At 42.9% G+C, this 27,226-nt stretch overlaps 1 protein-coding gene across 6 annotated transcripts in view; it reads right to left on the minus strand.

The window, feature by feature from the left end:
- The window catches only part of CFAP74 (cilia and flagella associated protein 74), a 77,397-nt gene that overhangs the window by 44,207 nt on the left and 5,964 nt on the right, over positions 1-27,226 (minus strand). For 4 of the 6 annotated variants that reach the window (XM_083628397.1, XM_083628398.1, XM_083628396.1 and 1 more), the window contains exons 4-16: positions 26,671-26,826; positions 24,474-24,572; positions 19,243-19,347; positions 16,848-17,021; positions 15,397-15,507; positions 15,195-15,297; positions 14,113-14,270; positions 12,670-12,877; positions 10,415-10,609; positions 8,176-8,349; positions 6,508-6,626; positions 2,525-2,591; positions 452-541 (exon numbers count right to left, since the gene is read on the minus strand). In XM_083628397.1, coding sequence (XP_083484523.1) covers positions 452-541; positions 2,525-2,591; positions 6,508-6,626; positions 8,176-8,349; positions 10,415-10,609; positions 12,670-12,877; positions 14,113-14,270; positions 15,195-15,297; positions 15,397-15,507; positions 16,848-17,021; positions 19,243-19,347; positions 24,474-24,572; positions 26,671-26,826 — 1,759 coding nt within the window. Of the gene's footprint in view, positions 1-451; positions 542-2,524; positions 2,592-6,507; positions 6,627-8,175; positions 8,350-10,414; positions 10,610-12,669; positions 12,878-14,112; positions 14,271-15,194; positions 15,298-15,396; positions 15,508-16,838; positions 18,078-19,242; positions 19,348-24,473; positions 24,573-26,670; positions 26,827-27,226 lie in introns of those variants that run through there. The other 2 variants (XM_083628401.1, XM_083628400.1) reach the window with 2 other exon arrangements.

The following is a 27,226-nucleotide window of genomic DNA, read 5'->3' on the forward strand; positions in this document are numbered from 1 at the left end:
GGACATTCAGCTCCTCTGAGAAAGGTGCCAATGAATGAACTGGCTCTGCCAGTCTTCACTCTGGCTCCGCCTACTGTTGGCTGTCTTCTGCCCTAACAGTACCAGTAGCTACCAACCTTTGCTGCAACTGGATAATGAATTTAAGGTACTTGGAACACCTGTAAAGTGCTATACAAAATGTTAAGCATTGCTTTTACTACTTCAGCATTTTATAACTGCACAACAGGCAAGTCACAAGTGACTTGGGTTGCAGTTCCACAGACAAGTCACCAAAACATATGCAGAAATTGTGTTTACTCCAGAATAAATGGTGTCTGGATTTGCTGGATTAAAAAGGAGAGAGAATGCAACCAGTTTCCCTCCCTCTACTTGCTAATATCTTTACTTTCATTCCTATTTCCTGAAACAGGGCTGTCTCATCCAAAGATTCAAGGATAAGTATTGGACTCACCACACACTTCTTGGTTGAACACTTGAGTGGGATTGAGAAGGAGCCAATCTGAGATAAAAATGTGACTTCTCCTTCAAGATCTTGGTTTATCTAAAAAGGAAACAAAAATTGCTCTTCAGAATCTAGTTATACCTGTCAGTAAATTAAGCATTGCTTTAGACTACTTAAGAGGTTAATAAAAAGTGTGCAACATTTTGCAGGATTACAGCAAGTATTACAGTCTTTCCATATATAGCCCTAGCTCTGGAATTAAGGCAGATTCACCCAGCACTATTACTGTGATTTTTTTTAAAAAAAATCAGTCCTATTTGCATAAGCTTTTAACCATAATTAGTATCAACTGTCCACCAGCCCTTCTTATTGGCAACTGTGCTATTGTTTACTTACACATGGTTTAATCGGGCTATTGCTATTACTTCATACTGTTTTATATCTATTATGCAAGTCAACTTGAAAGCTGAATTAGTGGGTATACAGCCATGGTGAAGAACTTCAGGCCTGGAGGCAGAATGTGGTCCTTCAAGCCTCCCTAACTGGCCCTCAAAAGTCTCACCTAGCCACACACCTTTTCCCCGGGCAACACCCCCTCTCTGGCCCTGCTTCATGCCCCCTAGTGTTTTTGCCTGGCTGGTACGTGTCTTTGCTCCTTGTTTGGTTTTAAATAAAAACACTGAAGGTCAAACTAGACTCACATTTAAACTCTTATCATCCCGCAGTAGCCCTGAGTAAATCCTTGCTGTTTGCATTACACCAATGGAAACTTTTCCCGCCAATGGAAGTTTTTCTTCTAATGCAAATTGCAGGCATGCCACCCCTGTCCCACCCAGGTTGGAACATCTGCTTAAACAAAAGGGTTAAAGCCCCCTAACTTCTGTGTGAGGGTCTAATCCCAAACAAGACTCCTACATCTGCTAATCTGTATAGTATTATGGGTACATCCAATAGGTGGGACAATAGGGCATGTAACATTGTGAATGGACACTGCCATTGCTGGTTGGCTATGGCTGAAAGTCTAGCCACCCCTGCCTTAGGTGTCTATTAAAGTGAACAGGAGGGAAGCATTTGCTCTTGTAGACTGTCACCAGCCAGAAAGCATTTCATCAAGTCCATGGTCCCTCTTTAGATGCATTTATGGGAGGGATTGCAGTTCAGTGGTACAGGGGCTGCTTTGCATGCAGTAAGTTTCAGGTTCAGTCTTTTGCCCCCCCCTCTATTTTTAAAAATATCACTTTTTATTTGCAAACAAAACAGGAGAAAAAGAAGAAATAATTTTAAAAATAAACTCCTTTGCCAGCTGACATTACTAACAATATTCCATCTATCCTGATTTAAATGTATGAATATAGGTTGCCCGTAAAAGTATCTGAACGAAACAGATGATTACGAACCACACAATCAAATGTAGAATGGTCAGTGAGATCTTCAAATCACTGGTGGGTGTTTCTCCTTCCAACCTTACAGGATTCTCAGAACTGTTGTCCATCTGTTAGTCCCCACTCCACAAGAATATCATTTAAGAGCTTGTGAACATTCACAAATGTCAAGGATTTATCCAAGACAACATTGATGTGAGCAGTAATTTCTGATCAGAATGAAAACTCTGCAGCAATTTCAGTGCTCCATCAGCAACACCCGTCTGAACTGTCTGAATTCCTTCCTATGGAGGTGCTGTGGAGTCCAGTATGCCCCAAACATAAACCTTTGTTGGCTCAATCTCCATTTTAAATCTAAAGAAATGCTGCACACCAATGATAAAGCAACATTCCATTGATTTACCTTGCAGTACCTGGAATCCTGAAGGGCTACAGTCATTCAGAGTGGCCAACACTGGGGCAGAAAAATACTCTGCCCTGGGGGAAAAACAGCTTTCTACACTCCTAATTTTTCCTCAGTTCAAGAAGGAAGCATCTCAAAATGTCAGCTCTCTATGACTGGTACAGTTATAAAACAGAATGATGGAATTTCACGGTTTGCAAAAAGCAGATCAACCTTGTGTGACTCTTCACTTAATCCTTTTGCTATCATGAAATTTGCAAATGCCATTTAATCAGGATGACTGCATGGCACGCCTACCATAGGTTTAAAGGTCACCCCTACTTCGCAAGACATTCCAGAAGACATTGGGCCCGGAGGATCAAAGCTGCAGTGGGAAATGAAAGACAGAATTAGATGACCATTTGAATGACTTATTTGTGCTGTTCTTGTAACAGCAGCAAGCAAAATATGTGACTAAAATCATTTTAATCAATCAAGGTTTTTTTGAAATGAATCAGCTGTCATTTTCCAAATTAACTGACAGGTCTTTAAAATTCGCATATATTTTGAAAATTACTGAAACTTCAGTACAGAGGCCTTTTCGAGACCTACTTTAGTACATTTGCTGTTTGAGAGATTATTATTCACTGTTCAAAGGGAACAACAGATTTAATGTTGCTGTTTTTTTACAATCCTTATTAAAATAAAAGAGAAATAGTATTAAAAATAAGCTAGGGACAGGTGAATCTGTCCATTTCAGTTTCTCATTTTTCCAATCTCAAATTCAGTTCCCCATATTTCAACACCTGTCTGCATTTATTTTTTAAATTCTCATTAAAATTATCAGTAAATTTCTCCTAATAAAAACATTTTTTCAAAACAAGTTTTCCTAATAGAATGTATTTTGCACGTTATTTTCCCTAATATATACCATATTTTTCACCCTATAGGACGCACTTTTTCCCCTCCAAAAATGAAGGGGAAATGTGGGTGCGTCCTATGGGGCGAATACAGGCTTTCGCTGAAGCCTGGAGAGCGAGAGGCTCTCGCTCTCCAGGCTTCAGGAAGCTCTGCGCAACCCTCCGGAGCCCGGCGCCAAGCCGCGCCGGCCTCCGGAGGGTCACGCAGAGCTGCCTGCCCTCCCGGGCTCCGCGCAACTCTGCGCGACCCTCCGGAGCCCGGCGCCAAGCTGCGCCGGGCTCCGATGGGTCGCGCAGAGCTGCCTGCATTAGGAAGCCTCAGTGCGCCTGGGCTTCGCACAGCTGTCCGCAAGCCTGGGGAGACCGGCGCGGCTCCCTAGGCTTGCGGATAGCAGGCTCTTCTGGGGGCTGGGGTCGGGGGAAGCTCGGGCTTCCCCCGCGCCAGCCCCATGCCTGGGGGGGAAATTAAATTTTTTTCTTTATTTCCCCCTCCCCCCAAAAACTAGGTGCGTCCTATAGGGCGGTGCGTCCTATGGGGCGAAAAATACGGTACATTTTATGCACACTTTACCCTGGTATGTGCCTTTCTACAAACATCACTGGGCTGAAGAACTGCTCTGCAATTTTCAAAAGATGTACGTGTTTTACTTCACATCATGGGTGGTTGTTCTCAATAAAATCCTGGCTACATTCAGATATTTTTCCTATCAGTATCAATCTCATATGGATACCCATCTGGCCATCTGGAAGTCTTATATGAATCTAAATGCTTAATTTAAGATTCATGAACAGATGAGATGATCACTGTAATTCACGATGTGAACTGATGGTGGTCTATTATTAGTAGTATTCTTGATAGTATTTTTATGTATCATTATTATTATGTTTTTTTCTCTTCTCCTTCTTTAATTTTATTTCATCTTTTTTCTTTTTTTTCTTGTTAAATTTAAATAAACAAATAAGCAAACCAAAAGCGGTAAGCCAAGTACAAACCATGGCTACAAATTATGATTTCTTTGGAACAAAACAAACCATAATCCCTGATTCATGCATAACGCTAAACCAGGGTTCTTTTTTTAGTTTTTCCTGGGGTTTTTTGAGGCAGGGATACAAAGTGGGCAAAACTAGCTTATACACCATTAACTATGGGTCACACGCAGTGGTGGTATACAACATAAATCGGACTCTTGAAAGTATTCTATACATTTCAAGTATTTATCATTATTATTGCCCTGAATTTGATATTTGATAATTGACACACCAGTGTAACAGTGTTGTGTACCTTTAGCATAAGAAGAGAGAGCTCTGTCACATGACACATAACCACTGTAACTATTTTTAAGCATGCAAAGGTAGAGTTTCCTGCTTCCAGGGTGGGGGGGGGGCGGAATAATCCAGCCTGGCAAGCCAATCCCTGATTGGGACTCTTAAAAGGATGACATGAAAGTAAGATGTCAAGTTGCCATTTGATTTACAGCATAATTTCTGAACACTTGGCTAAAACCGGTCACTGTAATAAGCTGCTAATTTACAGCTTTCAACTTGAGATGAGAGTATTAGAGAGCCCGAGTTCAATCCACACAGATCTTTTCTTTCCAAGAGCCACCCCTAGCAGCAAATCTGCTGCAGCATGTAATCTTTGTCGAGAAGAGGATGTAGAGTCGAAAATGCTACCCACGTGCTTGCTTAATATGTGCCGACACAGGAATAAAGTTGTGCTTTCACCATATGAATTTGCTAATCAACATTATGTTCTTAAGTATCAGGTACCAAAGGAAATAAATCAAGCTTCATGAATGGTACCCTGTAAAACAGGAATTGGCAACATGCACCCCATTGTAGTTGGACTGGAATGCCCATCATTCCTGTTCATTGGTCATGCTGGCTGAAATTGATGGTAGTTATAATCCAACCACTTCTGGAGGGTTGCGGGTTCTGCATCCCTGATTAAACTACAATCCTAAACATGTTTGTTTGGAAGTAAATTCTGGGCTTCTTCCGTAGAACAATGCAGGGGGCCCCTGTGGCTCTCCAGGTGTGGCTGGACTCCAACTGCCACCATCCCTGGCCATTGGCCATGCCTGCTGGGATTGCTGGGAGTTGCAGTTCAGCAACATCTGGGGACCAAAGGTTCCTCACATACAATGACCAGGGACTTGTGGCTCTACAGGTGTTGCTGGGCTCTAGCTCCCAGCATATCTGGCCACTGGACTACTAAGGCGGATGGGAGTTGGGTCCCATAACATCTTGGGGAGGAAGGGCCAAAACTTCTTCCATCTCTGTCACAGGAGATGACATGGGGAAGCTAGCCTTATTAGACTTTACCGATGGTAGGGTGCGCGTTGCTCCCAGAACAGGGAGGAAGGAGTCAAATGACACTGAGGTTGATTCAGAGAAAGAGTTTATTCTGCTCTCCGGATAGCAGAAGGCACTTCCGTGGTCAGTTCACAGGAAGTACAAAGAAAGGAGAGATTTCATGCTGTATATATATCCTCCAGGCACCCTCTCCCTCCTTCCCCAGGAATCCAGACACGTAAGCTTATACACGTAAGTTGACATCACAGATGTTCCTGCTCATGTACTCTTAACCATAAAAGGGTGTTCCTGTTCCTGTGCTCTTGACCATAAAAGGGTGTTCCTGTACTCTTGACCATAAAAGGGTGTTCCTGTTCCTGTATTCCTTATCTTGGGGTAAGAAGGTCATCAACTCTAAGAGTACTCCTAGCGCCGTTCCCAGGGGGCTGACAAGGTCTGTGCGTCATTGTGGTCAGGAAGTAAGATAAGACCCAGACGTGCCATCCCTGCTCCACTCAGAACTGGCAAGGCCATCCATTGCCGTCATGGACTGATAAAGGAGAGGGCTTTGAGCACTTGTTTATACAGCTGGGTTTCTGTTTATACATAGGCTCAAGAGCTCAAGTTAATGCATTTTAGAAATGCTCTCTTGGAGAAGGAAAAATGCGGATTTTGGGGCCCGTTTCAGCCAGACTGCACAGAAACCCATTCTTTCCCCCTTCACAGGGAACCTTGGCTAGGACCCAGGCTAGGACCCACAGACTGTGAGAACCGTTGACCAACCATATGGTGTTGGCCTACCACTCCTGAATCCCATTAGCCTTGACTATTGGCCATGCTGATGAGAGATCTAGCTCAGCAACACTTGGAAGACCAAAGGTTCCCCACTTCTGCAGTAGTGGAAAATCCTGTTTCTTTACTACCATGGTCATTTGCTGCATTGCTGGCCTTCAGAAAAGTTAGCAGTGGCTGAAGCATCCAACTGGGAAGCTGTAAAGTCTAACAAGTGCCACTGCTCATTTTCTTTTCCACCTCCCCTGCACCCCCAGTCCCAGAAGAAGCAAAAATCCAACCAAATGTACTTACTGAACTGTGAAAAAATCCTTGAGGTGTTCACTGACTCCCACCAGCTTGCAGTAGTTAATGCTATAGAAAGCATTGATCAAAATCATCTTCTTTTTATAGGTTTTACCAATGTCAAAGTCCTGGAAAGAATTAAAACATGTGGTATTCTAACACACTAAGAGATTTTGTGGTGGATAGAAATGTCATTGACTGTGATTGGCTGAGCTGCCCTCATATCACACAAGAGTCAGGGCACTCAAAAGGCTTTCTTGTTGCCATTGGCTGAGTTCTATTGAACTTACTTCTGAGTAGACATGTATAGGATTGTATTGTTAATTATAAATTGTTCTTTAGATTCCAACAGGGATTAATTTGGCAGTGTACTTTTATTTTTAAAAAACAATTGTAATACAAAAGCTAACTAACGGGAGGTAGCATGCACCATCCTAGAAGAAGCATTCCCCTTCTTTCACACACAAGGGAACACCCCTTCTAAGACTGCCTACAATGGTGGCTAACTTGTGGCCCTCCAGGTGCTGTTAGATTCTAACTGCCATCAGCTCTAGCCAGCATAGCCAATGGTCACGGATGATAGAAGTGGTGGTTCAACAATACCTAGAAGGCCACAGGTTCACCATCCTTGTGTTATAGTGCGAACCTGTGAATATTTATTTAAATAAAGTCCCATAGTAATCAATGGTGCTTACTCCCAGGTATGGAATTGCAGCCATAATTCATAGTTCCATTAAACAGGGTCATTCTGCAATTGATTAATCCATGAAATACCTCAATTACAAGCAACCTGATTGGCTAAAAAAGATCAGTTAGGCTCAAGATCTATTTAAAATTTATTTTTAAATACATGAACAGCCATAGGTCAGGGTGGAGGAACCTATGACTTTCCAGGTGTTGTTGGATTGCAATTCCCACCAGCATGGCCAATAAGCAGGGATCATGGGATATGTCGTCCAGCAACATCTGGAGAGGCATATGCTCCCTATCTTTGGAATGAACCTAAAAAAGAATGCACAATATGTTTCAATATGTTGTAAGTGTCTTAAATATCTTTGAGTCAATCTGTTGCATACCTTTTGAATTTTTCAGAGCCTTATGTTTCCCCTTTCTTTAAGTATGAAGCTGTGTGTGTGTGTATATATATATATATATATAGACATTGCTCCACACAAATAAAGAAATATGCATGCAGCATGGAAAGCTATTCCTATGTGATATTGATTAATCAACTAAGATTTCTTAGATGAATAATTGGAGATTAAGTACAGTCTAGTTGTTGCAGTGCTGGACTAAATCACCCACTCAACCATGATGTTTCTTGTTTGACTATGGGTCAGTGTCTCACTGTATCTCCCCCTGCCTTCAGTCTCACCTACCTCAAAGGGTTGTTGCAGGGATAAAATGGACCGTGTACACTGCTCTGAGATCAATGGAGGAAGGGTGGGATGGAAACATAATCATCATCATTTTATGAAACTTAAACTTTGCCAGAGTAGGAAATCCTGTTTTGTGCATATTGTTAGAGTATGAATTAAAGCCACCAGAAGTCAATGGGCCATTTCTATTCATTCCAGAGCTGTAAACTCAGTTGTTAATTTTTTTAAAAACACATACCAAAAAACAACAACCCAGGCCCTGATCTATCCCCCACCCCCACGGAAACCCCATACCAACCTTAAAGTGAATGAGGCTTGGCTTGCTATAGAAAGGACACCCTCTAAATTCAAGTCCACAGACTTTATGTTTGCGAATAATTCCACTATGCAGCTTCTCCAAGTTTTGAGAAAATATCTCCTTTTCCAGTTTAGATGCACCAACAGGTTTGGAGTCTAAACCAACATCTGGCACCTGAGCAGTGTGAAACCATAGCGGGGAGAAGGAGATACATGATTAGGTTATTTCAAAGATGGGGAATATTTTTTTCACTTTTTTTCTTTTTTGCTAAGGCTATTCATTATTCGCAGGGCTTTAGTTAACAGTTGCAGAGAGGTCCACAGCACCAGGAAGAGAAGGTTAAACTCATTCCCTAAAGTTGCTAATTGTGCCATTGGGTGAAACATACAGGAGCCCAGCCTCTCGCCCACTCCAGCTTCAAATACCATGATTGTAAACTGAGAAAATGATGTGGAAAGCATTAGGATTTCAAATTGTGAGAAGAATTTCTGTCATTATTATTATTTTTAATTAAATGTGAAAAATCTTCCTGGCTGATCTTCTGGATCATATAATGGCCTTGTTTGCACACCAGAGTACAGCAAAGAAACAAAACTACAATCCCTGGTTCAGACATACCACTAGGGGCAGAATTCAACAGTGTACCCTTCTGATCCATCAATGAAACCATGAAGAGGAACAATTCCCCTCCTCCCCTGTAGCCTTTTTGGGGTTACTACAACCCCTCCATCATGGAGGGGGGCACAGGGGGGATACCTGTTGCACAAGCAAAAGCCGTTGCATGAGCTTCTGCTGATAGTACTCATTAGCTAAATCCTGTCCTAAGTCAGGGATTGTGATATGTTCCATCCATACACTACTGAGAAGACAGATTTTTAAAAGGACCTATCATTGTAAACCACTATAACTATGGTTTGCCACAATGTACAAACTGGGCCAGAGTTTGGCCCACAGTTGTCTCCCAAAAGCCACTGGAGAACAGAACACAAAGGTTCTTGGCAACAGAGTGAAACAGAGGTTTCCACTTTGTGAATGTACATTATTCATTTGTCTTCCAAGCCTTTAACACTGCTGCAGTGCTCTAAAGAGTCGCTCTGTTGTTTTAAGCGCAGGGTGAAAAGGGATTTCTTTTTTCCACATGAAATCATCTCCATCACCAACTCAACAGAATGTCATGTTCAGTCGCAACAGTCAAACAAGCCAGCAAACATGAAGTGATATGTGTCTTCACAAATCTCTGAGGCAAGACTAAGCCAGATATCTCGCCCCCCCCACCCCAGTTAGGAGAAGAAATGCTTTTGAAAATAGTCCCAGACTTCAGCTCCTTTAAAACAGAGCATCCTAACAAGAGTTTCGGCAAACCAAATGCTTCTCCAAGCAGAACTGAGGCGAAGGGGAGCCAGTTTGAAAATGGCATGAGAGAAGCATCAATCCAATAACATTAGGAAGCTGAAAACCATTGATATACTGGTCCTTTTGGAGTGCCAGTTTCACAGAGATGTAAAGAGACACCATTTCTGTCCTGGTCCATTCAATTAAACTATGGTTTAATGCAACATGCAAACTAGGGTCATATCCATACCATACACTTAAAAAAGCTATCTAATCTCTACTTCCTGAAGCAATAAGCAAACTGAAATACAATCATCCCTTGAGATTCACAGTTCTCTGAATTTTGCAATGCAGTTCTCCAGCAAAGTAATAAGCAGAAAAATGCTTATAATAGGATAAATTGTGCATACAAAATAACATACAAAAATGCATTATATTAGGAAAAACTGTTTTGCAAAAATCAGTACATTAGGCAAAATTGAGGTGTGGGTTATAGTCAATGCCAGTCCTACTTAGAGTAGACCTATTAACGTTAATAGACACAGCTGATTAAAGTTTGCTAATTTCAATGAGTTTACTCTGAGTAGAACTTAGTTAGGGAAATGCACACAAAAATGCTGATAAATTCTTACAAAAACTTTAAAAAATGCAAACTGATATGGAAATGTGGAGAACTGAAAGTAAAAATGTGAAACTGAGAGAAACCAAAATTGACAAATTCTCCCATCTCTAGCAGTGGGTGGGGTCTCTCACAACAACAGGGTAAGACTCTTCAAGGACTGATAGGGCACCCACACCCACCCACATCAAAGGAGTAACCTATCTTAGCAGAACCTCTTCTGCTGAAGGAGATCTAGTGTGGTCCTACCAAATAAATAAACAAAAAAGTAAGTAAAGCATGATGAACCTGGGGCATGCTGCACTCTTGGTTCCAAATTCCCGTAAACTCTGGCTTTGCTAGTGTCTCATCCCGGGTGTTCCCATCTTCTTCCTCCTCCTCCTCCTCTCGGTATTTGGTTTCTGCAATCATCTCTTGAGATGTTCCCATAAGTAAGTTTCTGTCATCAAGTGAGGCGCAAGGTGAAGGAGAACGCCAATGTTTCTATTGCAACACAAAAACACGAGTGACTGCCTGGCTACCCTGGTGAAACAGACTAAATCACCTTGAAACTTTTACTGATTAAAATTACATAGGGGGAAAATGCTGGAGATATATTTTATTTTTTACGTTGACAAATGATCTAGAAGTCTTGACAATATTACAAAACAACATATCATGCATTTCTAAGCAAGAGCAGCCCAAACTAGTCCAGGAGTCTGGCTTTCCTCAGTGACCAATTAGAAGCTTCCAGGAAACTCAGACTATGGGCACTAAGGCAATAGCACCCCTGCATCAAATTGCATTTGGTGAAATAGTATCACCAAACCAGGAAGTTCTCCTTAGCTATTAATTCCAATAGCCAGCCATTTATACACCTTTTATTAACTTGTCTAATTTGACTATGGTTGCCATGCGTTCAGAATTTCTTGGACATAGCCAGAATAATGCAGTCAGAAGCAGTGTCCAGAGGAAATCGCTGAACTGTCCAGGAAAATCCAGACGTATTGCAACCAATGCTGGTAGTCTTGATTTTGGCGTGTTTTATTAAAAATAGCTCAAAAACTTCATTTTTTAAAATAGATTTTGCAAATAAAGCTCAACCAACAACTTTGGGCTGGGAGAGATTCTGCTTGAAATCCTGGAGGGCTGCTTCCAGTCAGTGTAGACAATACTGAGCTTGGCGGACCAATGAGTCTGACTTGATAAAGCAGCATCTGATGTTCCTAATCACACCGTTAACATCACATGTAGTTAGGTGCCAAGACCCAGGCTAGATTATGCATTCCCTAGGGTTTGTTTTTCTTCTAGAAATAGTGAGTGGTGGGAGGGATCTTGGATCGGGATTGTGGTGTATAAGAAGGAGGGTGATCCTTCCCCCTGCTCCTATCATCTATCTCCAAAGGTGTCATTGCAAGAAATAGAACTTTAAGAGGCAAACAGTAGTTCTGAAGAGTTGATTTTTAGGGTGGAAACAGTGGAGGTCACAGTCCCAATCTATAAGGTCTGTTCTTCCCTACCAAGACATAGCTGCTGTTTCTAGAATTAAAACAGATCCTGCATTCTTTATAATCTGGATCTAAACTAGTGGCCATCAGCAACACACCGTACGTCAGTGAATTCCTAAATGGATTCTTATTTATTAATTATTAACTTTCTATTGAGCCCTTCCTTCCAAAGGAGCCCAAGGTGGCAATAACACTGAACCAGGAGCCCTACAGGTCTGGTACTATTTACCTACCCGTATCCAAACAAAAGGGACGTGGGTGGTGCTGTGGGTTAAACCACAGAGCCTAGGACTTGCCTATCTGAAGGCCGGCGGTTCGATTCCCCGTGACGGGGTGAGATCCCGTTGCTCGGTCCCTGCTCCTGCCAACCTAGCAGTTCGAAGGCATGTCAAAGTGCAAGTAGATAAATAGGTACTGCTCCGGCGCGAAGGTAAACGGTGTTTCCGTGCGCTGCTCTGGTTCGCCAGAAGTGGCTTAGTTATGCTGGCCACATGACCCGGAAGCTGTACGCCGGCTCCCTCACCAATAAAGCGAAATGAGCGCCACAACCCCAGAGTCGGCCATGACTGGACCTAAAGGTCAGGGGTCCCTTTACCTTTACCTTTATCCCAAAAAAGGAAGGAACTCCAGGCATTTCAAACTAGGACAGCCATACCACTGATTTATCAGCCCTTAAAGACAGAAGTGGGAAACCTTAGGCCTGGTGTGGGGAGTGAATGCTGCCCTCCAGGTTTGTCTGTCTGAACCTCAGAACTCTCCACAGACCACAGCCCTCATTTGCCCTTGCTGAGCACCTCAAATGTTTGCCTGGCTGGAGAACCCAGACAATGCCTACCACTTGTCTGAAAGGAGAATAAAGAAGTGATTTTTTTTCTGTACAAACTGGATTAATGTATAAAGGTAAAAAATTGCATTTGTTGCTCCACCCCCTTTTACCTCTGGCCCTGCCCACCACTGGCATCAGGCCCTCGGAAAGTTGACCTGAAGTGAATGTGGCCCTTGCGCTGAAAAAACTTCCCCACCTTAGTTTCAAAGACTAGCTACACTTCTGTTTACCTGTGAAACAGTGGGCACTGCATCATCACATGCTTTCTTGATGTACTGCCATGTTTTCATGCGCCATTTTACAGCGTCAGAAAGCTTATCCTGGCTCTTCAGGGTCTGTGGGCACGACTGCTTCTTCACTTTCTCCATCTGAGCATCTTCTTTCAAAATCTGACTGACAATCTCAATTTTCCTTGCTTTCTGCTGTTCCACAAATTCCCTGTATTGAAAGCAAAGATGTGCAAACTAAGAGACCTAATGAACCGTCAGATGGCTTCATCTTCACCTAAACAGCTGGAATGTTATTATAATTTGAAAAAAAGAATATAGAATAGAAAAAAGCATTCTCTTTGCATAGGCAAGGTATTCCCTTTCAAGGCTTATGTATAGTTTGTGCCAGCTAAGTAACCCTGTGTTATCTAGTACCTGTTAGCTACAAATAACCCAGAGATGCATTTTAAATAAAAGAGCACATTCTACTCATTTAAGAACACGCCGATTCCCAGACTGTCTGTGGGCTGGATTTAGACGGTGATTGGGCCAGATCCGGCCCCTGGGCCTTAGTTTGCCTACCCATGCTGTACAGCATCTAGTCCAACTCCCTGACCAATACATCAAGCCCATAGTTAGATCAGCTCCAACAGATGCCTATCTAACGTCAGCTTGATAAACTCCACTGTTGTGACTTGCTCTTCCCTGGTACCAGACACTGAGTCCTCAGAGGACGAAACAGTTGAGGACCTTGAGGGTCAAGCCAGGTCTCCTTCAGTCAGTGCCAAGGATCCTGTTGAGGAGCCCTGTGGGTTGACGTGCTGAAGGACCCTTGAAGCCACCGCTCTGTCCTTGAGCCCAGGCTGCAGAGTAACAACACAACATGTGTCTACAGACCCAAAGTCATCACACACCTCATGAGTAAGGGGTCTGGTTGTGCGTAAGCAATCCCTGGAACTCTACTATCAGCAGCTGGGGTTGGTGTGTGGTCTAGCATGTGTAGCCAAGTTATGAGAGTAGGGACAAGAATCACATACTGTATGTCACATTGGACTCATTAGAGGAGAGTCAGGCTAAACAAATTTTGGGGTGACAATCTTATGTGTTTTTACAGGTAGCTTTATGCAGCCTAAGATGACTCTCAGAAAATCCCTAGAAAGTCAGCACCTAATAATATAAATGACTTAATGCACAATGCCAATGCCTTCCTTTCTTTTTTTCGAAAGACCCAGCAAGCAAAGCATAAAAACCTTCATCTAATATTTGTCTTTAGTGATGCAATGCCTCCCACACCTTTCCAGAGTTAGATATTATATAAACCAGTGTTCACTTGGTAGTTTCCTCTAAGTTTGAGACTTCATATCTTCATTGCAAGAGACACAAATAGTTTCCTGTTCCTTTTTAAAAAGTACTACCATCCCCCCCCCCACCCCACACTCGCAAAAAAAAAAAGTGGCAGCTCACTTCTTCCGCTTCTCAAACTCCACCTGTCTTTTATAGAGAAAAGCCTCCCGGGTGACATTGTGTCCTTGGGCCTCGATGGTTTCCTTCATCTTCTGCTCTTGCTCTTGAGCATCAAGAAAGTTGGCTTTGTTCTGAGCCTGGTGAGTTCGGAGCTTTTCCTACATATTGGTGCAGGGGAGGGGTTAGATTCATTTGTGCACAGTTCCACAAGAAAGAAACTTAAGATAAATTTGCAGAGCACTACATATTTAAACATGCCAGACAGAGGGACATCAACCTACAACTGAAGACCCTTGGGACAAGAGGGCCTTTGCCATAGGGTTGAAGTTTGCCCTGCTGGCCCCTGTTATCAAGGAAGCACCCTGCCTGTCGAAACCAACTGAAGACACATTGATTTCAACACAGAGTTAAAACTGGTTTCAAAAAGTGCAATCCATTTCCAACCTAACCAAGATGCCAGTGAGCTTCCACTGGACTTGAAACAGGTTGCAAGCATTCCAGCTTTTCAAATGCTCTCCACCTTCCATATAATAGCAACACTGGTGGTCGTTAGAAGGGAGATTGTAATTAGAGCCAGTGTGGTGTAGTGGTTAAGAGCGGTAGTCACGTAATCTGGGGAACCGGGTTCGCATCTCCGCTCCTCCACATGCAGCTGCTGGGTGACCTTGGGCTAGTCACACTTCTTTGAAGTCTCTCAGCCCCACTCACCTCACAGAGTGTTTGTTGTGGGGGAGGAAGGGAAAGGAGATTGTTAGCCGCTTTGAGACTCCTTAGGTAGTAATAAAGTGGGATATCAAATCCAAACTCTTCTTATTACATATATATCCTTCCTTTCCTTCACAATTGAAGCAATACACATAATCTGCACACACTTGTAAGGTAGGTTAGGCTAAGACACAGCAGCTGGCCCCAAGTCATCAACTGAGCTTCATGGCTGATCTGAATCCTAGCCCAACACTTTAACCACTGTGTAGTCCTGTCAAGGGGTGCTAAAACAGACTCCTCAGTTGGGAAAGCTGGTCTACCCAAGGATTCCAAGGCATGCTTAGAAAAATCAAAGAACTTCAAAATAAAGCTAATACCCGATTGGAAGAGATATTGTTCTTCAGGGACAACACAGTTTCCATCCTCTTTTGCATATATTCCTGGTTTTTCTGTTCCTCGCTTGCTTCTTTGTCACGGATCCTATTGGAGGAGCAAATCCAGTCAAGTTCATGGCTGCATCTATCATTCCCAGTGTTGTTATTGAAAACTTAAAATTTTAATGAAGTGCAAATGGCAAACCTTCCCAAACTTTTCTTCAGAAACTTGACTGCTTTTTCATGGTTCCTCTGAGCATCTTCCAATGCTTTGGAAAGACGGTGCTCATAATCATCCCTGGCTTTCTGTATTTTTCTATAGAGAAGCGAAACACAGATTTCAAAACAAAATAACATTGTATGCCTGGCTTATATTCTTGAGTTAGTAGGACCATGGCTGGTGTTAGGGGTTGGTTTTTGTGGGCACCTGGCAAGGTCCACAATCCAGAAGGAGCCTTTTACTAATCCTAGCCCTGCTACTCCTCTTCATTGCTGCTGCTGTCTGTTTACTTGCCCTCTACAAGTAGAGAGAGGAGCAAGAAGGAGCACTAACCTTTGCCCAATTCGCCTTCCCTCCCTGGATGCTGCTGCTACTGAAACTCAGAGGAAGAGGCAAGTTAATGGATGGCAGCAGCATCAACAGCAGTAAGGAGCTGGCACCCACTAAAAACATGTTACCCAAGAACCACCACACAAAAAAGCTGGATCCAGCAGTGACAGGAACTTCAGAAGTTAACTGAGTTTGCTGTCAGGCTGGTGATCTGGAAGCAAGCAGGTCCCATTCAGGTGGACAGTCCAACCAGGAAAAAGGTGGGCTGTATAAAGTGGGTATGTGAAAGTGAAGAAGGGGCAGGCATTAGTTTGGGTCCTGCCTTCTGGAACAACAAGAAACAAACTTTGTTCCATCATCACATATTTCAATGATGATCTCTTATTTTATAATGATTTATCAGTACACAAGTATGCATCGCTAAGGGGAAGAGATATGAAGGAGCTGGAGAAATGGACAGCTACATTGCAGTATACTGAGGCAAGAACACTAGGAAAGAAAAACCAACAGAAGGTTCCTACTGCATTGGTTGCAGCTTGAGAACTAAGGCAGGTAATTTAGAACTCCAAAATCCAGGGAGAAATATGGATGGGGAGACTTCGGGAAACAATTCCAGAGTGGCCCCTGCACTGGTACCTTCCAGATATTGTTGGGAATAAAACCTCCATCAGTTCTAACCAGCATGACCAACGGTCAAGGATTTAGTCCTGGGGTAGGGAACCTTTTCAGGTTGAAGGCCACATTTCCTTCTGGTTCCAAGGACCACATGCCAGTGGAGCAATGACTGTAAAATTTACCTCTATACAGTAGGCATGTTTCTATACACACCTCTCTCTATCCTCCTTCCAAGCAAGCAAGCAAGAGGTGCTATCAGAGTTTAAGGGCACATTTCAGCCAGCCAAAAGCACTCAAGGGGGATGCAAAGCATGGCCACTGCTGGGTGTGGTCTGAGAAGAAGGGATATAACTTTGGGGAGAGTTTGATAAAGAAGCAAGTAGGGACATATTTGCCCCCTAGGCCTGAGGTTCCCACTCCAAGTTTAGTCTAGCAGCATCTGGAGGGGCTGGCCTTAAGTTGGGGAAGACTGCAGCACACACCTCACTTACCTCTCCATGGCCAGCCACCTCTGGTTTAGCTGCAAAGTTCGGTTCTTCTGGTTCTGGAGGCGTTCTGCTGCTTGCATTTGGTTCTGCTGGTCCAAATATTCCTCGTCCTGTTTGATCTGGTTACGGAGCTCAGAAAAATTGCCCTGCTCAATTTCAATCTTCCACATCTCGAGTCTTATAAAAACAGACAAAGGAAGAACAAGCAATAATTAAGGACGTCTGCTGACTTGACCGCTGAGCAATTTGCTAGCACTTTGTGGATGGGAACCATCCTGCATTTTCCCCCCAAACTGACCACAGCTTACAGTAACACACCAAATCAAGTGAAAGCTTGCCAAGTCACAGATTAAAAATATTTGACAGTGGAAAATAAAATGAAACATTACACTATAGAAACACCATGAAAGTAAAACTCACTTTTCAGCTACTGAACAGAGAAACCACCTTCAGCTCATTAGCCAGAATTTTCCCTCCCAAACACCCACACAACAGCCCAATAAGGATGCATCATGCTCAATAAGAACAGAATGCTTACTAGCTATTCAGGGCTTGAAAACCAAACATCAAGTGGGCAGGAGTACAGAATGGAGTATCCGTAGACCAGGCATGACTAGCTACTTTGAACCCTGAACAGGAGCACTTGATACAGCAACATTTTTTCATAGCTGCCCAATGTTTCTCATCATTACAAAACTTAGGTTATTTTGGTTTCATGTGATAAATGTTTTATGCTACAATTCTATGCACACTTACCCAAGAGTAAGTCTCTAGAGACTTAGTGGGTTGTATCTAACCAAGTCCTATTATGAGTAGACCTGCTAAAACTAATAGATTGCAGTTGGTTATGTCGCCTAGCGCCATTGGGTCTACTCTAAGTAGGACTACCATTGGCTAAATATAACCCAAAGGCAACGCCTAAAAAATAATCACATGTGGTCCTTTGCATACCAAATACTAAAACCCTCAATTTCATCCAATCCTTTGAATTAGCTTGGGCCAGCTGAGGCCACTTTTGACAGCCTTTTTTAAAAAAATATTTTTTAAAAATGCAAATGCCACTCATCACACTACTAAAAAAAGTGCCATGGAAGGTTTCTCCCCCGTTTCTTAAGCTTTTTATATAATTCAGCTGCAGGAGTCAGGCTGCTCTCTGGTTAATCAGCTGCTCAAGCTCTGCCATAAGCCCTTCATCCTGGACTCGCTTTGATGTGGCTGCAGCAGTGGTGTGACCTCCGAGACAAAAATAAAAAGGATTGGGTTTTTCTCCCCTCAAAAGACAAATACCTTGTATTTCCGTAAAGCATGATTTCAAACATGCAAGGCATCAGTTAAGAGCATGCAGTGCTGACTATTATGCCAGCTCAAACATAAATTGCTGAACTAGCCATTATTTTGACAATTCAGCCCCCCAAACACTCCTCTCTCATCCTAGTCCAACACTCTTAACCAGAATACCGCACTGCCTCTTCTCCCCTTTCAGGCAATTTCTATCTCAAGTGTGAAAAGGAAGGATTGACTTTCCTCCCTCTGTTGCAAAAGGAGCAGCAGGCCAAACCAGTGCAGCCTGGCAGAGCTCCATCAAAACATCATAGAAAGTTTGAGGAAGAAGTAGGTTAGACAAACATCTGTTGGGAATCGTTTAGATAGAAATGGTCCTCTTTCGGGGCATGGGATGACCCCATTAAGCTCCCTTCCTGCTCCAAATGTCTTTAATACTAGCAGTTGCTTTCATTTGGTTCAGCTTGTATATCGAAGTTTCATTTACAAAGCAGTTAATTGTAGGAGTGGAAGAGAAAATAACTAGTGCTTTTTCTACAAATATGTATGTTGAACACTTAAATTATCCAAAGAATCATTTAGTAACCTAAATCAAAGCTGCATTTTAAAAATACATTATTTCTTTTTGCAAGTTTATTCTGGATTGCACTGAAGACACAAATGACAACGTAAGGTTCAGGAGATGGGGCACTTTCTGCTTCCACCCTGCCCCCTCACATTCTTGCTGTGGAGGGGGGTGGGAAGGAAGGACCAGAAGATTTACCCAGTGCCTGACAGTTGGAAAGAATCAACATCATGTGAAAAAATATTTCTAGGCATCTCAGTTTTACCCATGATGCCACAAGACCAAACAAATAAACAAATAAATAAATAAAACTGTTTCCACAATGCAATTCAAACTTTCTTTAAGAGGGTGGTTGTCTTTTCACATTTTCCTTCCATCCAAGCATTAGGCCTTAACACATTTGCATACTTATTGATTAATTCCTCCACTTTAAAAAAACCAAAAAACATTAAGTAGGTTTTTCTGGACTCAGGGCTAAATTGCTAGGTTGCATTAATAGAAAACCATAATGATCAATCCTGCCTCTGTCTCTTTTGTGCTCTTTAAACTTACAGGCTTTCGTTCAGCATTGCAGTAATTTTTGACTCAAGGTCCTTTTCATTTCCCAGTTCAACACACACACGTCGATGCATTGCCTGTAGGCGGAACACGGCGGCACTATTACATTAAGGGGGAAAAGAGAGAGAAAGAGAAAAGAAGAAAAATGGAAATAATGAATGTTAAAACCTGGCACATAAAAAAGAGAAACAATTATGGTGCCTTGAGGGGTAAAGGCTTATGTTTTCAGAATTCTGCCAGTTTATATTAACAGAATGTCTTTCAATTACGTCCCTAAAGTGTCCATTCCCCGTTCAATCTCCTTAAAAACATCTACACAATGTGAATGACAATAACCATGGACAGCATTTTTGCAGACCTTACAGTCCATTTTAAACTGGTTTGCGAGTAAAAAAAGAAAAAGGAACAGAAAACATATTACAACATTTTGTAACTAATATATTTTAAAACACAGGAGATTGGTTTATCAGGTGTGAACAAGGTCAGGGGCATCTTACCCATAGACGTTAGTGGCGCAGGGTGCCAGGGCGCCAGATTTTGGAGGGCGCCACAGGCTGAGTGCCTGCTCTGGGGCAGCCCGCTCCTCTCCTCTCAGCCGCCCATTGGAGCATGCTGCGTCCAGCTCAGGGAAGGCCCTTTTTGTCCCCTCCTGCCGGGGCTGCCTGGTAGGTGCAATCGGAGGTCGGGGTGGGGCGGGGCAGGTGTGTTTCTCCCACCCCTCTCTGGCTGCATCGCTGCCTGCTGCCTCCCTGCTGAGTCTGTGAGCGGAGCAGGGAAGCACCCTGTGAAATCTCAGCACCGAGCAAGGATGGGACAGCCGGTGAGCCACCTGATCTGCTTGCTGGCCCTCCTGTCGCGTGGACTTCCCTGGACGGGGGCAGGTAAGGGGCACCAGGCGCTTAGAGGGAGGCTTTGCAGGAGGGTGTGGGAGGCCATCTGGGCTGTAATCAGCCCCCCTTTAAAAAAAAGTTGACAACACTGAGAAACGGGGGACGGGGGGCGCCAGAGAGATAGTTGCACCAGGGTGCCGGATATGTTTAAGACGGCCTTGAACAAGGCCACATTAACTGTCCAGGACTCGAACCAGTAGCAGACATCACTGGGCACCTGCAGAGGCCCCTGTTTCCCTGTTAATTTCCCCTGCTCCTGGTGTTCTTCCTTCTTGCTACTTCTGCCTTTCATCTGCCCTCTCTGAGTAAGCCGGCAGAAAGAGGAGCAAGGGAGAATGGTTACATCTGCCTGCCTCGTCCTCTGAAAAATGGTGCCAACCAGCTGAAATATACTCAGAGTCGCAAAGTGATTTCATGCTCTTTATTCAGCTCATAGTGGTGAGGAGGAATGAATGAAAGTCCCCTCAAAGTATCTGCTTTATATACATTATTTACACAATGGGCTGACATGATTGGCTAATTCTGAAATTCTACTGTAAGCCAATCAGGTTGTGGATTCACTTATATCTGGAGCATGATTGGGTGGTTCCTGCCAACCAATCATACTGCTGCATTGTTCTAGGACCAATCAGACTGCTGCAATTTGGATCCTATTGTTCTAGGATCAATCTGACTGCTGCAGTTTGGATCCTATTCAACTCAGTACATAACACCAGGTCTACAAGGAGACTTGAGCTGTTGGTTGGAGGAGTCACTTACAGGCCATCCCAGCTGGGTGTTTGCCATTGCAGCCCATGATTCCCCTCACGTGGGATGTCAGACGATGCTGAAGGACCAATTGGGCATGGTGGAGAAATTTAAGCACATAGATCTGCTGACTTCACTCCAGCTAGCCGACTCATCACTGGGGATGAGTCACATACTCCTCCCCATGTACCTGCAAACTTCTAGTTTACAGTCTAGCTATGAATGGCTTTAAAAGAGGAATAAACCAATTCATGGAGCTCAAGACTACCAATTGCTTTTAGCCACAATAGCTATGTTCTGTCTCCACCATGGGTAGGCAAACTAAGGCCCAGGGGCCAGATCCGGCTCAATCACCTTCTAAATCCGGCCCACGGAAGGTCCTGGAATCAGCGTGTTTTTACATGAGTAGAATGTGTGCTTTTATTTAAAATGCATCTCTGGGTTATTTGTGAGGAATAGGAATTCTTTCATATTTTTCCCCCAAAATATAGTCTGGGCCCCCACAAGGTCTGAGGGACAGTGGACCAACCCCCTGCTGAAAAAGTTTGCTGACCCCTGGTCTCCACAACTAGAGGTAGTGTGCATTTGAATGCCTGTTGCTGGGAAGTGAAGAGTACACTTGGGTCATTCTTGAACACCTAGTTTTTTAAACAAGTACCACAGATCAGAAAGTATCAGTGTGTGAAGAACTGAGACCAACTAGAAAGAATTGACAAGTATGAGCCTAACAACAAGCAAGTCAGCCTTTTGTGCTTTGGCTAGCATTGAAATAACCATTTGGAAAATCTGATTTGATGTCTGCTTTTATGATGAAGCATCCTCCAAATGTGTATTTTTTTTCTGAGCTGAAAACATTTGCAGAGATCACTACAATGTGTGGACTACTCCAGTTATCGGGCATCTGTACTAACTCTACAGCATAGATAGGAGCCTGTTATCCCTGATGACTGGGGCTGATGGGAGTTGGAGCCCATCAACATCTGGAGAGCCACAGGTTCCTCCAATCCCTGCTCTGTAGCAACTTTTTAGAATCCTTAACTGTAGAATTTAGTAGATGGAAAGAACATGAAGTCAAGTGCAGTTCATAATTTTAACAGAAGAAGAGTGTCATCAAAAGGTTAAGGAGAACAAAACAAACAAGGACTTCACATAACCACACTGCTGTTTAGAATAGGAATATGTTGGAATCTGAAGCCTAATCAGTCAGAGGAATTTGGCCACTCTCCAGGTGCCCGGCTTGGATTCCTTGTTGATCTCCCCCGTCAGCGACTCCCGGCAAGACAAGGCCAGATCTCTATCGGCCGATCCTCCTCACGAACGTGAGAAGAACACAACCACTCCTCCCCTCTTCCCTGCCATCCCCAGGGAGGGGAAAGAGACAGACAGAAATGTCTTTACATGCCTTTATTTCTGTCTTTCCAGCAGTGCAGAGAAACGTGTCTGCACTCTTTCCACAGCAATAGCAGAGAGAGAATACTCCACCCATGTACTTCCTGTACAGGGTCATGTGACACTCTGAGCTAACATCCGGTGCTCAGTGCACAGAATAGACTGTCCCTTGTTCCCACTGTACAGTCCCATAACATCAACATCCTGTTTGGCTTTCCAGCCATCTGGAGCACTCAGCAGCATTGCTCCTTTTTCGTAACAGGGGGAGCCATAAGTTTCAAGAAATAATTGGAATTCCTTCAGGATTATACTATTCTATCTCAGAACAAAATTATGATCATAACTTTGCATTTGGTTAATGAATCAGAAGCCCATCCTGCTGCTAAACACATTTGTGTGCCTTATTATTGCTTTCTCCTCAGTGAACAAAGCCATTAGAAATTACTGTCAAATTTAAATTAGTCCCATGAGCAAAGGGTTGGTAGCAGTACAGTGCCATCTTGCCCTATTCTCCTTAACAATCTGATATAATGATGGTATGAAACCATGAAAAGGGAACATTTTGCTTGATTTCATTTCACCTTTGTACCTAGTGGTTGTCTTTAATGCACAGTAGACCAACTGAAGTTATTGAGCATGACTAACTTCGTTCCACTGACTTCAATAGGTCTACTCTGAGTGGAACTACAACCCAAAACTCTCTAAAATAAGATCTTACAAACTTTTATGTACTTCACCTAGCTTGCCCCTAACAATAATACTTAAGATTTGCATAGCACTTCTAGTGTTCTGAGAGCTTCAGATACGTTATCTAGTGGCAGTTTTGATAGCAACCCTGCAAGGCAGGGATGGGAAACCTGTGATCATCCAAATGCTGTTGGACTACAATACCCAACATCCTAACCAGTGGCCACACAGGTTGGGGCTGAGGGGACTTCGGGTCTAACATGCTCCCCAATTCTGCTGTAAGATTAAGTCAGTTCTGTTTTGCAGATGTGGGGACCGAGGGAGCCTTGCTTAAAGCCCTTGAGTAAGTTCAGGGCAGAAAAAGTTATGCAGATCCAGAATAAAACTGGAGACATCCTGATTTACTTCTGAAATGTCATACACATCATACATTTAAGTCACATTAAAAACCCAGCCCACAGACACACACATAAGAGAGGGGCTATTGGTTTCTTTCTATTATGCATTTTGGGTTCTCATTTTGTATTTTTATGTTGTGAACAACCCTGTGATCTTCAGATGAAAGGAGGTCTACAACAACAAGGAATCATGGGAGCTGTAGTTTTACCCTCACATAGCTACAATTCCCAGTATCCTTAACAAACTACATTTTCCAGGATTCTTTGGTGGAAGCGAAGTGCTTTAAATGTATGTGTATGTGCAGCCTTACCCTGTATGCCAGGCTTCCTCAAACTCAGCCCTCCAAATGTTTTTGGCCTACAATTCCCATGATCCCTAGCCAGCAGGACCAGTGGTCAGGGATGATGGGAATTGTAGTCTCAAAACATCCGGAGGGTCGTTTGAGGAAGCCTGCTCTATGCTATATCAATTCATGAGAAACGAAGCATTTCCATTACGAGGAGACAGAAGGCTTAACTTGAGCGTGATTCCCCTGTGCATCCCCCCTCCCACAATCACCTCGTCTTGTGTGATAAGATCAAATGATCTTTGATCATTTTCTTTCTTCACTGCATGGTTCAGCCACAAAGAAAGTTCAGTAATCTGCTATTAGGCGCCTTGCATGTGTGAACAATTGCCCGACTGTAATCTTACCTCCTCCTTGGATGTGGAGAAGAAAAAGATCAAGCATTTCCAAAGCTGCTACACGCACCTAACTCTGCTGAGTAGTAGGCACCCACTGGGTATGAACAGTGTGTGACATACAGAGAGATGGCATCAGCAAGGAGGAGGCAAAGTGCTCCATCTGCTTCCCAGCACACAACAAAAGGTTAATGTTTTCTACCGCACACTGTGGTCCTCAGAGATAACTGCATTTGTGTTTATCAAACATTTTAATCACTGACTCATTAAGAACCATTCAACAAAGAGAATCAGGAGAGGTGGTGGATGGGGACTATCAAACACTTCCAGCAACAGCAAGAGGCCAGAGAGAGTAATCAAAGTTCAGAATGAGCCATGTGAATAAATACTGAAAAGGGTAGCAATCTATGACATGCAGGTACAGCTACGTACCTGTTCCCAGCCTCCTTCTCTCTCTCAATTTCGCTCTCTACAACCCTTTGTTGGTTTGTTAGGCTGTCGATATGGGAATGACAGGCGTCCAGTTCCTCCCTGAAAATAAGCAGACACAAATCACTGGGGGCAGGGAGGGGGGGTCTTCCTAAATCTTTGGCCCTTCTCTTTCTTTGACATTTCTGGCAACTAAGCTGCAGATTTCAGCACAGAATTAAGAGTCAAAAATCCATCTGTGTACAAATTAATGATTATAAATACTGTATATTTTAATACTGTAATTAAAAAAAACCCCAAGAATACCAGGTTATATCCAATGTTAGCCCTACTCAAAGTGGGCCCACTGAAATTAATTGACTAACTTCAATCTATTAATTTTAATGGGTGTACTTCAAACAGGACTTAGTTGTTTACAACAGATGTTCATCAATTCCAGTAGCTCTGCTCTGAGTAACGATACTTAGGGTAGTGTTCAACTTATTCTGAGTAGAACCTCAGGAATTAATGAAGATGACTGAAGGCTTATCCATACTTCCTCTTGTCCCGCTGCTTTCACCCGGGGAAAACCACTCTTCAGTACTCAATCAGGGCAAATGGCATTCATGTTTTCTCCGAATTGAGATTTGCTCCAATTTAGCACCAAAGAGCAGGTTTTCCCTGGGAAAGGAATGGGGCAGGGGGAAAACCACTCAGGCCAGTGCCTAGAAAGTGTGGGTCAAGTGGAAAACCACTTGGACACTTGCTTTCTAGGCACAGAACTAGCAGAAGTGTGGACAAGCCCTAAGTTAGGTCCAGTAATTTCAATGGGTCTACTATGAGTAAAATTTAGCTAATACCATCCTTTGTATTTATTTTTTACAAAAATAATTTCTAAACCACTTTTCATTTATAAATAAATCCTGAAGCAGTATATAAAAATAATATAGTGACAAAAAAATAATAAAACATTATTTTATGTTTATGGGCTTCTTTGAAGGGATGATCAGGATATAAACTGAATAAATAAACAAAACAAACAAATAAATAAATAACAACAGTGAAACAGTAAAAACTTCGCAATTACAGAAGCAGGTTCATCAAAAGCTAGCATCAATGGTTGAGAAATTTATATGAATTTATTTAAAATCAATGATACAGATTGTTGAGGGTTGGGGAGGTGGGTGCTTGCTTAGAGCAGCTGAGTGAGTTCATGGGAAGCGAGAGATTTGAACTGAATTTGTAGCCAAGAGCTTACCTGTGCCCTTAACCACATAAAACGTCATAAATTTCTGAAGAGGGAGACAGCAGCAATCTGTGTTAGGGCTCTAGCATGAGGGGTAGGGAGGCGTAAACCCTTCTGGACTGTGTGCAATTTGTGCTGCAAAACAACCTCTAATTCAAGGGCAGCTCTTTCCCCCAGCCCTCCATGCAAATTGCAGGTCTGTGTCCATGATCCCAATCAAGACCATAGCAGGGGGCAGGCAATAGGATTGTCAGAGAATTCTGATGAAAACAAAAAAAATGAGGTGGAAATTGCTGCAATTCACATGTTTGCACTCATGCGATTCACATATTTGTTCATACCCTTCTTGATTTTTTAAGTCCTCAAATGATCCATAAACAATGACTATTTTTTAAAACGTTGTTTTGACGTTTCCTTTACATTGAAATGAATGTAAGTCACGTAAATAGCTACATAATCTATGTTAAACAGTGAATAGTGAGACAAGTCTTGAAATATTTGGCAGAAAGTGAATTGCAGTGAAACAGAAACAGCACTGATTATGATGAATACAGATCAGAGCAGAAATTACTGCCTTTTATGCCCATAGGAGAAGCATTAAAGACCCTTTACCCACCATGCTAGGATCCCAGAATGCTAGCAATCTGCATATAAAGCACACCCCTGCACTTAAGGGCACTGACACATAGCTAACTATTGCCTAGCTCAGCCTTCAGTCGCTTGACACTATATTATGCTACTCAGTTCCTCCATTTCCTCCCCTGCCTGCTTACTCCTACTTCCAGGAACCCAAGGGTATTTTAAGCAAGAACATTTTCTTTAAAATAATGGCAGCAGACAGACCCTTTCAGCATAATGAGAAATCAAGTCTTTAAGCACAGCCTAAACCCTAAAAACAACTTTTACTCCATACATTGTGGAAACAGCGGAAAATGCTTATGTGTGTGTAGTGGGGAGGGTGGATGGAGAACTGACCTGGTTTTCCTAATAATCATCTCCTTTTCCTTGGCTAGATTGTCAAGTTGGTTCAGGTTCCTGCGCAAGTTGAGAACACGAACTCTGTCTGCGTAGTTCATTGTTTTTTTTATTCTCTGTGTCTTCGGTTGTTCTGAGCCTTCCCTGCTTGGTTGGCTGGGTGTGGGGAGAGAATAGATTTCTATTTCCATAGATCTTAAGATCAAAAAGCCATAAAAAGAGGCCTTATAGACCTTATAAATTTACTTGGTTTACTTATATATTTAATTAACATCTTAGAATTATTTCTGTTCCACCTCTTTGCCCCTACAAGGTGTCAAAGATGAAGACAAGCAACAAGAAGGAAGTTGTCATGTTTCTGCTTTTCTTGAGGGCTTTCTGTCTGGTATAGTGTCACCCAGCACTGAAGACAGGGATGCTGCATGAAATCAGGTTGAGGATTTCCTGTGCCCCTCCCTAGATCAAGGGTGGGGGCTGACGGCATCCCTCCCTGTGTCTCCATCTGGCCCTCAGCATTCTGCCCAAGTCACTCCCCTCAGTGGCTCTGATTTGTTTA

Source organism: Podarcis filfolensis (genome assembly GCF_964270895.1).
Source record: "Podarcis filfolensis genome assembly, chromosome: 8".
Lineage (NCBI taxonomy): Eukaryota > Metazoa > Chordata > Lepidosauria > Squamata > Lacertidae > Podarcis > Podarcis filfolensis.